A 10,634-nucleotide genomic window follows, 5' to 3' on the forward strand; every position below is an offset into this window, starting at 1 on the left:
GGGAAAATGTTGAAGCACAAGTGCTATGGCTGCACTGTATCCTTGGCTCTTTGATGCCTGTGTGTCAGTGTGCAGCATACCTCTGTGCTCATGTTTTATACTGTAGGTAGGAAGAACAGCAGAATTAGTCTCAAACCATATCTCTTCAGCATCATGCTGGGTGGACTACAGGGTTGGTGGTTTACAGGATGAGACAGAAGGATTGTGCTTTCAGTGCTGTCCTGGCAGAGGGCCCATGGAAAGAGCGTCCTCTCCATCCGTAGTGTCCAGCTCATCTGTGCGCACGGCGTGAGTGATGAGATAAAGCTCCTCAGAGAGTGTCTCGCTGCGGTATGCCACGCGGATGTCAGGGACATTGGTGCGACGAATGTCGTTGCTCTCAGGACCCACCTTAGAATAACCGGGGCCCAACCAGTGGCTTTTGGCCTAGAATGATGAGAAGCTACGTGAGTGGAAAGCTCAGATACGAGTCAAATACAGAACAAAAAACAGTTCCTTTACAGTAAGAACACTTTTAGATTCCAAGGGGGATAATTATTAAGGACTTGTGGATCATTTTGTGGCACCAAACATATGTTCATATTTACTAAGGAGTCACAGTGGGGTCACCAGAAAACCAGAAGAAGAGCAGCACCACAGGAAATTGTGTGTTGGGTCTCATTTTTATTTGTTTTATATTTTAGTGGGTTATCTACTCTATTTATTGGTTTGTGTGCTTGATATTGAGTGTGAACCGCTGCTGAAACAATCCAATTTCCCAGATTGGGATTAATAAAGTATTTCTATCTATCTATAAATAAGCATTATGTATTTTAAGGAGTTCTTGTTCAGGGACACAAACATCAGGGAGAAAAAAAAAAAAAGGAACTGTATACAAGTACTCTCAGCAGCTGATATACCACCGCTGTGTCGGAGGGAACTGTGGCAGAAATTTAACATCAGGAGAAAGCAGGGTAGAAAATGTGCAGCGCTGGTCTCAGCATGGCAGCTGTTAGTCATCTAAGATCTTGTCAGCGTTAAGAACATGTTTGAGGAGGGAGAAGGCGTCAGTAAATTGCACAGCTCACCAAAGGAAAAATGTGAGTTTTCAGGATAACAGGTCAAACCATGTTTCAGTAACCAAACGAAATACAAGACAAGTTGACTGGCAGAAGTCTAATACGTTGAAGAAAACAGAGCTGCAGTCATGTAAAGTTCAGTTGCAGTAAACAGCGTTTTCTGCTGTCCATCTCAGTCCACCCGTGCACAGTACAGGCTAGTCCTTACCAGCTGACACGCATTCACATGAACACAGCTGCGGCTGTGCTCATTTACAACGGTGTTGGTAAATGTCCCGCCAAACTGAAAAATTGCTGTGCCACAATATTTTCTGCACCTGATAGTAATTTCTGACACGTTCAGTACATATCCCCCCAAGTGTCTTGTTGCATAACGTAGAGCCCGTGTCACATGCATGGATGAATAGACTAAAACTGACATAATGAGAAGAGGTAGAGTAATTTACCTTGTGTGAAAACCCACTCATGAGGACACTGTTTCTTGCCAGCTCACACATGTCACAGGAACTTAGTTTCCACACCTGAGCAGCAATGCTGTACTCCTCCATTAGAGGCTCCTGGGCACGCATGCACACACGCGCACACACACCAGAATACAATGTAAATTCAACATTTTTACTTTTTGCACATTGTGTACATTCAGACAAATGTCCTTTACACTGACACTGACCTTGGTGAAGTGGAACTGAAGAGGATCATCTGTGGACAGAGACACCATGAGGCCTCGGGACAGGTACTCTGGCAGCGGGTTGCGGTGGTAACTGAGGAACAGGCTGTTGTTACTCAGTGGCGACATGGCAATGCCAATCTGAGCCAGGTAGTAAAGATACTGCAGCACCGGAGCCTGGCAGGTATCAAACAGAGAAAGCAAGAGACAAAAAGAAAAGCAAACAGTCACAGGCTGGTACAAGCACATCTTCGTCTCAGACTTGTTTAGAGCAGCAGCAGATTAGTCGCTACTTGCTTCCACTCAATACAGTGGCAGCTTAAGACCCACACACACACACACACACACACACACACAAAAAACAGTATCCAAAGGGAATAAAGCAGAGTACTGGACTTCTGGGATGTGTTGAATGTGTGTTCGTTGTTTCCTATAAACTGAAGCTTGAACACATTATAACACATTTTTATCTTTTTGTACACTTCCAAAATACACTGTAATGCCGAGTTGAATCAACTGCTCTCCAACATATATATAATTCAGGTGTTCATGGTAATGCGTTCACCCTGTTTATGATACAATGCTCATCAATTAATAACCTACAAAGTCTGAAAAAGGGAAACAATATCTTCAGTCTGTTTTTTAAATAATTTTTCCAACATACAGTATTTCAATCAAAACTTGTACAAACAATGTTATTTCAACATGGTAAAGCCAAACATTTCCAATCCAGTGTCCTGTCCTGACCTTTCTGAGCAGTAGTCCATGGGAGATGTTCTCTGATAACATGAAACCTGACACCAGGTGGTGGATCGGCCCTGCCTCCCCACAGTGAGGTCGCAGAACAAATGTGTGGAAGCCTCGCCGCCTGTGGTAGACACGTGGATTTAAAAACAAAATTATTAAAACTGCATGCATTTCCATTTTGTGTTTAAATGAATGAATGATGCGTTTATAGCCCATACCGTCGCAGGTGGTTGAGCACAGTCATGTTGGCATAAGTATAGTACAGGTAGTAGGAGTAAGGTGGGTTGTTTTCTTCTGTCCAGTTTGCTGGCAGCGGACTGTCAAGATTGAAAATGTGGTGCTCGGGTTTGGACTCGTCGTCTACACTGTCGAAGCCCACCACCTAGCGACATACATGCAACACATAAACAACAGTCAGCCAGTCTCCAAATGTGAATCAGTGGAACAGCTTGTGATACTCACATGGTCCAGGAAGAGATGCAGCTCTGGATGACTGCGAGGGTTAATCGTGACCTCGAACAGGGGCATGAAGATGTTCTCCAACATCTCCTGGAAATTAGCCAGCTGCCGCTTGGTGCGGTACACATCACTGAAGAGGTGGTGATTCAATAATGACTTTTATTAGTACTACAAAGATCAATCAAATATATGTTTCATTGTATAAAGCACATCTACACTAGTTAAGGAGTTAGTTTCTCTCATTTTTTTCTGTATTGAAAGCGTACTGATTTAGCACTGCACTCCTACAACACTGTCAGACTCACAATAGTCTTAAAAAAAAAAAACCTAGGACGATTAACCTTAGCGCTAATTTCTCATTAATCTAAAATCTAGTGATTAAATGCTGCTTGTAGGTAAATCAAGTTGGGGGATGGGGGGTACTTACAACAGTCGGGGCACCTGGATGAGCCAGCGTACATTATCAGAGTACACTTGATGTTTGACAGCCCACTGAGCCAACTTATCCCATTCATCTCGGGAGCGGCCATAGATGGAGAGACGTAGCTCAGAGTTCTGGTACTTACTCTCCTCCAAATCAAACATCACCTCCTGGACAATACAGACAGAGGTTACTGATGTATCAGTTTGTGGCGGTTATTTCAAGGATTAAAAATTTTTTAGTTTTCACACCTTTACTATGTGTGCAAAGTATTTTCCTTCAATGTAATTATCAGTCTTGATGAAGATCTCTCTGAGGATGGATTCTCCAATGGGGTTGTATTTTGAATTGAACTTGTCAAACCGATGGAACGTGTTACGGTCCTGAGGCAAAAGAGAAACCACTTAAATCTAAATGTTATCTATAGCACATTTTCAACTGTATTTCTTTGTATATAATCGCTTAAAATATGACTTCTTTTCAACTATTTTGCACCGTTCTTCACATTTCTCACCGCGTGCATGTCAAGAGTGTCAACACTAAGGCCGTAGGCTGTCAGGTTCATGCTCTCAAACACCTCCTTGAGGGTCTGACCCCGGCCACGCTCAATGTGAACAATCTCCCCAGGGTATTTCTTCACGGCTCTCTTAATGAATCGCAGGAGGTGCTTCTGGTTCATGCAGGATGATGCATGTATGTGTGTGTCCACCTGGACAAAGGATAAGGCTCAGATTAGGTTAAACAACTTATTTTAATGTTTGTAGTACTGGGAAAGTTGTCAGCCAAGTGATGGTATCAAAGTTAATAGTTGTGGATCCATTAGTTAAACCAGCAGCAGCTACTGTAGAATTTGTTGCCTCTTGCCTTTCGTATATTGTAGAAGTCTCTGTGAGGAACCTTCTTCTGATCTGCTAGCTCCTTCATCTCATTCAGGAGGATGTGCATCTGGAATTTTGAGCTTAGGTACTGTAGGCGACGGTAACAGAAAGACTTCCTGTGAACACCATACAGAGGAAACACTTGATTTCAAATATACAGTGCTACAAAAAAAGACATTGAAGAATAATACTGTCCAAATAAATAAATAAAACAATAAATTCTTACACTGGCCCATTGATAATGAGAGACATCATAACATTCATGTGTGCAATATACTCCTTCAGGTCAGGATATGGCAGGTCCAGTTCAGTACTTCTGAACAGGAAGACAGTACAAAGTTATAAAGCAGACTCACTTTTTTATGAATGTGTCACCCTTCAGATACAATCACATACTTGTCTATGTTTGTTTTCTTGGTGTAGACATGGACTACTCCATCCACCATCTTGCAGCCATAACCTGTGTCCACTGGCATGTTCGTGGGGTCCTGATTTTCATAGGGGTGTGTCTCTGAAGCAGGTGGGTGAACGGGGGCATCTGGGAAAATGGGGTGGACAGTCAATTTTCCAAGCTGCAAAAAATGATCAACAATGATGCAGAAACTGTTCAGCTGTAAGATACAAAGGGTAGGAGTGGCTCTGGCTGTCTCCTCAGTTTACATTTGTCTAATTTGTAATTTGACCAGCATAATTCAATTTACAAAAAAAACAAAAAAAACAACACCTATTAGAGTGCTTATCATTCCCTTTATTGTTTTGCCAGCTCCTTCAGACTGTGCATGTAGCTTCAAGTATATCGCTTTTTGCAGGCAACCTTTACTGTCTCAGTATTGAGACTAAGTATTTCCCAAGAAACCAATCTCAAAACGTAGTCAAGGTTTTAGAATGGAAAGAATACAGTCCGAGGACACTGACACACTCTTTTTTCTTTCTGGTTTCCATTTCTGCCCAGTTGTGATAAGCATGTTTGGTGAGTGCATGTTATACCAGCATCTACAGGGGTCTCTGGTACATCATCGTACACGCCTAGATCCAGAGACTTCATCCCGAGGTCCTGCAAGGCGTGAGCTGTAGTCTTACAAAAGTTCTGCAGGGAATGGTTTATGTACTTCTCCCGAATAAATAATGCCTTCACCACACATTTAGCAGCATCTACCAGGTCAGTGAAGGGCACCTGGACAGATAAAAGTACAGTTATGAAAACCACTGCAAGTGGAATTTATTTCATTGGGATGTTGATTTGACTGCCAGCTCCTCACCCCACACTTTTCCTCTCCAGATATTGAGACACGCAGATACTCTCTCTCCATTGGCATTACCCTCTCCTTAAAACCACTGTCAACAGTTTCCACACTTTGCTCCATCATTATCCTTAAAGATATAGACAGAAACAAGCAAGAGTTTAAAATAAGAGAAAGGTTAGCTGAGGCCAGGGGTGAAGACCGAGATGAAAAATATGGAGGTAAGGAGAAGTGTGGTAGGAAAGTTAAGGAGAAACTTTTTTTTGTTGGTTTATGGTACAAAAGTATCAACATTAATGCAGTATGGACAGCATTAAATGTACATTTTAATGCTGAGACCAATTATACTATGTATTACACTATTAATCAATCAACGCGCATTGCATAACTACATGGTGTTTTCTTTATGCAAAAATATTTTACTATAAGCTGTGATTACAGAGTATCGCCAAGTATAACAGTATTTATCAAATTAAACTGTTTCTATTCTATCCTGCAGATGTTTTCAGGTGCTGTGAGACCAGATGAAAAACACTAGTGAAGCACAACCTTTAAAGATTTCAGTGTTTCAATAGACTTGGTGAAACCAAACTTTAATTCACAGTAATAAAGCTCAATACGTTCCTGGGAAGTTTACCTTTATCAGATGTGTTCCAGACAGACCACAGTTCTTTCTCCGAGGTTTACAGAGAGATTCTTGGTCTAACACTAACCCGGACTGTGGAAACGTACATACCGCTGGTGTGTAAATAATGCCAAGTGAACTGAAATTGCAGCAAAGGTTTTCTTATCAAAGTCTACAAATTTCTCAGAAATGGCCTAATGAAAAAGGATGCTGCTTAGTTTGACTGGTGACTCTAAATTCTCCATAGTAGTGAGTGTGTGGGGTTGTTTGTCTACACCCCGTGAATCTGTTCAAGAATAAGAGGTATAGATAAGGGATGGATGGATAGTTCACAGGAGGCACAATATCCAATACCAAGCCAACAGAGGAAATCTTCTCTCAGGAAAGGAGAGAGATGTTAAACCAGGATCATTAGGAAAATGCAGTCACAGAATTTAGACTTTTTCCAAACTTAAGAGATGTGTTGTTTTAGAGAATAAAATGCAACAGAACAAGCAACATGTGAACATTTATCAAACCACCAGCAGGGGGTAGATGTGGTCCATCCCAACATACTGACAGTCTCTGTCAGTGACTCTGGAGGAAAGTACTTACATAAATCCAGGGTTTCTAAGTACAGTCAACTAGATGTTGAAAGATGTGTGGTACTGACAATAAATATTACTGTAAATGTCAGGTAAGCAGTTGCCATGCACACCTCTAAGAGTACAAGCAAGCAAAACAGAGGAAAATTTTACAAAACTTAAAGAGCCAAAGAGGAAATCACTAGACAAAACGTACATACTGAAGCAGAGCTCACTCACTCTAGGTCTGCATCACTGTCGATTTTCATGAAGTCCTGTTTGGCACGGAGCAAAATCTCTGGTTCAAGCCTTGGGGTGATATGCAGTGGCGCAGGCCAGTGTGGGCAAGGCAGGGGGCAGATGGACATTAGAGGTAGTGAGAAGAAAAGCAGACACAAGGACCAAGAGACCAAATGTATGCAACAGTATAGCCATAATCACAAGCTCTAAACTAGCTCACACACACACACACACACACACACACACACACTCTCTCTCTCTCTCTCACACAAACACATACACACATATTGCCTTAGGTATAACGTGATCAAGGTGAGTGACACAAACAGAAAAACATCATCAGTTAGTAGTGGTACACCCTGATTGGTAAACAAGTGCTTGCGGGCTGCGTGACGGATAACCACCCAAACAAGTGGCTTTAGTGGTCCAGATAGCGCCCCCCCGCCAACAGAGACATAACCCACCTCCTCATAAAGACTGAACACCAGGACAGGTGCCAACAGCTGGCTAGCCCAGTTAGCCCACTAACTGGCATGTTGAAAGCTGGTACATGAACAGGTAAAGCAAGACTGTGTGTAAATGGTGGGGGAGGAGGGAGACCCATGTCTGCCTGAAGTAGTGTAAAGAGTTTACATTACTTTTATGTGTGTTTGCATTTCCTCACTTAATATCCTGGCTGATTTGCCTCTCCAAGCGCTGTCGTCGCTCTTCCAGCTGTTCGATGGGGCTGTCCTCTGGGAATTCATAAGGAGCACTTCGCATCTCACTCTCTGTCATACTGAGTGTGAACAGCTCCTGGTGTAAACAAAAGTTAACATTTTTGGATTTTCAAATGTGCCAAACTGTATTTTCATAACTATGAAATTCAAACAAATACCAAAACTAAATTAACCAATATTGTGCACAGTTTATTCTAACTGTATTAAGAAATTTTAATGTAATCATTTCCCATTTCCAATTCTCACCTCAGCAATTTCTTTATACTTTTCATCCATGGATGTTCGCAGGTCAATCGGGTAGTTTGCCACAGAAATGGGTGTCCCCAGATGGGATCGCTGGGGCTTGAGGGGCTTGTGCCCAGATGCACCACTCAGATCTGTAAGCAGACACGGATAGAGTTACATCATGGGACAGTAACACACAGTCACCATGACTTCAAAACCATGAATTATTGATCACAGAGCCTTTACTTTAAGGTCCAGTGTCCCTTAAAGGCAGAGGCGATAATGTAGAAGATACATTCTCCAAATCTTTCCCGTACAGTAAAACGCATGGTGTCTGTGCTAAGAGCCATATACATTTTACTACATGTACTGCAAGACGTAATCACAGTAAAGGCTGACAAAAGGCTACCTGTTGTGTGTGTTTATGCACTGAATTGTTGAATTAATAAGGGCTGTAGTTTAGCTGTAGCTTTCAGAGCTGTTAAATAGTAAATGTATACATTTACTATTTAACAGCTCCGACAGTAAATGTACAAGATGTCTCTCCACCCAAACCAACACATAGCATGGAACTTCATTTACTGTAGTCGTGATGCATTCATTATCTGCAATGTGCAGTAACTGAAAGAAGTCACTTATTTCACAGTCTGTGTAAAGGTAGACAAAGCTAACCATTATCATCAGAGACTAAAATAGACCATTTAATTTTAGTTTAGCAAATGCTGCAACAGGTAAAACTATGATTTCAGCAAACAAGACTCAGACTGTACAATCCAGTTTAGACTCAAGAATCTTTAGCCAAGTACTTGTTTACTTTCCTTCCTTCAGGTTCATGAACACATCAGCCCTTTTTATTGTGTCCACACAGAAGACATAGACATCAGATGCAAAAAGTAAATAGTCAGAAACCAACCAAATTAAAATAAGGCATAGCTATGATTCCACTTTGTTGACAGCGATGAAGCTCTGGTAGCTGCAATCTGTGACAAAGCAGTAAAATCCTTGTAAATGTCCAAGAACGGAAGCAAAGTTCAGAACCGACAGCTGTACCAGCAGATAATGTGAGAAACATAACATTAACTGATTCCCAATTACTTAAGGACAGCCATACTTTTAAGTTAAAGAACTATAAGAGGTTTACTGTATGTGCACACATACTCACTTGAAACAAGTCTGTGACTTTGGGAGTGGTGTGTTCACTCTGCTCTGCAATTGGTGTAATTATTGGTGCTGTGTCTGGCCTGTGACAATTAGTCTCTGCCATCTGCTGTCTGCTGTCTGCCTCATAGGCTATGGAGCTAGGTAAGAGCCCGGGGTAACTCTCCAGAGTAAACGGACACTGGTGTCACACTGTGAAACATTTCAGTATTGTGTCCTGAGGTTTTACACCATGATCAGCTGACAATCATATGCTGAAGGTCATGAAAAGTGTCTCTTGAACATGTATCATTACAGCTCAATAATACTGGATTTTTAAGGCAGACAGCCATACAAGAGTTTCAAATAAATATCTATCAGCCAATATTCCATTTCTTGCATAAACATTTCAACTTTTTTTTAAAGAATAAAACTTTTTAAGCAACTGTGATCATAATATGAACTGAGCAGACTATTTTAACATCGAAAAATAAACTTGCCAGTGTTTTATGTTAAACTACTTAAGAGACAATATCATTTCTAAACTGAATGACCTCAAATAGATTTTTGGCATTTCTGTACTGATATTTCTTGCTGCTTAGGACAAAACAGATGACTTCAAATATAAAGACAGACAGATACAATGTCAATCCCAGTATAGTATCCATGTAATCATCCAGCCTTTCCACCACAGATGACTCTTAATCCAGCACCCCCAACTCTATTTATCTCAATGACATCATTGTAATGGGGAACACAAACCTCTTACACACTGCTAAACACAACAAACTGACACAGACTCGGAAGAATGCAACAATTAAAATTAAGCAAAGAAACTATGAAGAGTTCATTCTCTCTGCTTAGCACTAGGATACCCCTTTCAAATACCACACAACTGAGCAGCAAAAACACAGCCAAGCATCAACCATCAAAACAGTAAGAGCTCCAGAAAGTTTATGACAGAGACCTTAAGGCTTTAGTCATCAAGGTTTATTCAATTTAATGTTAATTTAAAAAATAAATGGTGATGAAAAGGCAAATAACTATAATTATTAATTTGCTTTGACAATGTTGTATCTAAAATTCAGTGAACAACAATAAAATTAAACGTCTGATGTTTGAGTAATACTTCTGTGCCATGACAAAGACAAAGAAGCCATAATGGAGTCAGGCCACATGAGGCACTTGACTGCAGCCTTGTCCTTGAAACAAGTGGATCAACATGGGACTCAAAAACTAATTTTGCCTAAGCTCATTTCCTCTTTCTGGTAGCATTTCTATGTACTATGGTCATATGAACTGTTGGTCTTTGTTTCAAACCACTGTGCAGATCCAGGTTGCATGAGACTGTTTTGGTACACAGTACACAGACTAGCCAAGAAACCTCAGACAGACTGTTTACTGTGTGTGTGGGTGCCGGTCTATTTTAGAATGAAATGCCTCAACCCTTCCTTTGTGTAGCCACTTTAAGTTAATTTCTTAAACTGCATCAGCTTAGTCTCAACATCTGTGGAAGCCGAGTCTGCAGACCACCTCCATACACCTGTTCTTTTGATCCCTATCAGAGAGTCGGCTAGTATCTTCAGAGCTGCCTCCACTTTATAAGGATCAGTACAATCCTTCCATCCTTTTTACCAAGATGAAAGGTAGTACA

General features: G+C 41.1%; 1 protein-coding gene across 5 annotated transcripts in view; it reads right to left on the reverse strand.

Moving 5' to 3' along the window:
* Positions 1-6: 6 nt before the first annotated feature.
* The window catches only part of ampd2a (adenosine monophosphate deaminase 2a), a 22,856-nt gene continuing 12,228 nt past the window's right edge, over positions 7-10,634 (reverse strand). For 4 of the 5 annotated variants that reach the window (XM_020607784.1, XM_020607786.1, XM_020607782.1 and 1 more), the window contains exons 2-18: positions 7,865-7,995; positions 7,564-7,694; positions 6,900-6,968; positions 5,490-5,601; positions 5,218-5,404; positions 4,627-4,768; positions 4,457-4,546; positions 4,217-4,346; positions 3,867-4,061; positions 3,604-3,735; positions 3,359-3,522; positions 2,935-3,061; positions 2,691-2,854; positions 2,473-2,593; positions 1,729-1,902; positions 1,505-1,615; positions 7-426 (exon numbers count right to left, since the gene is read on the reverse strand). In XM_020607784.1, the coding sequence (XP_020463440.1) occupies positions 211-426; positions 1,505-1,615; positions 1,729-1,902; positions 2,473-2,593; positions 2,691-2,854; positions 2,935-3,061; positions 3,359-3,522; positions 3,604-3,735; positions 3,867-4,061; positions 4,217-4,346; positions 4,457-4,546; positions 4,627-4,768; positions 5,218-5,404; positions 5,490-5,601; positions 6,900-6,968; positions 7,564-7,694; positions 7,865-7,995 (2,396 nt within the window). In that variant the 3' untranslated portion in view covers positions 7-210. The remainder of the gene's footprint in view (positions 427-1,504; positions 1,616-1,728; positions 1,903-2,472; positions 2,594-2,690; positions 2,855-2,934; positions 3,062-3,358; positions 3,523-3,603; positions 3,736-3,866; positions 4,062-4,216; positions 4,347-4,456; positions 4,547-4,626; positions 4,769-5,217; positions 5,405-5,489; positions 5,602-6,899; positions 6,969-7,563; positions 7,695-7,864; positions 7,996-10,634) is intronic. The other variant, XM_020607783.1, reaches the window with a different exon arrangement.

Source organism: Monopterus albus, unplaced genomic scaffold (assembly GCF_001952655.1).
Source record: "Monopterus albus unplaced genomic scaffold, M_albus_1.0 scaffold89.1, whole genome shotgun sequence".
Taxonomy (NCBI): domain Eukaryota; kingdom Metazoa; phylum Chordata; class Actinopteri; order Synbranchiformes; family Synbranchidae; genus Monopterus; species Monopterus albus.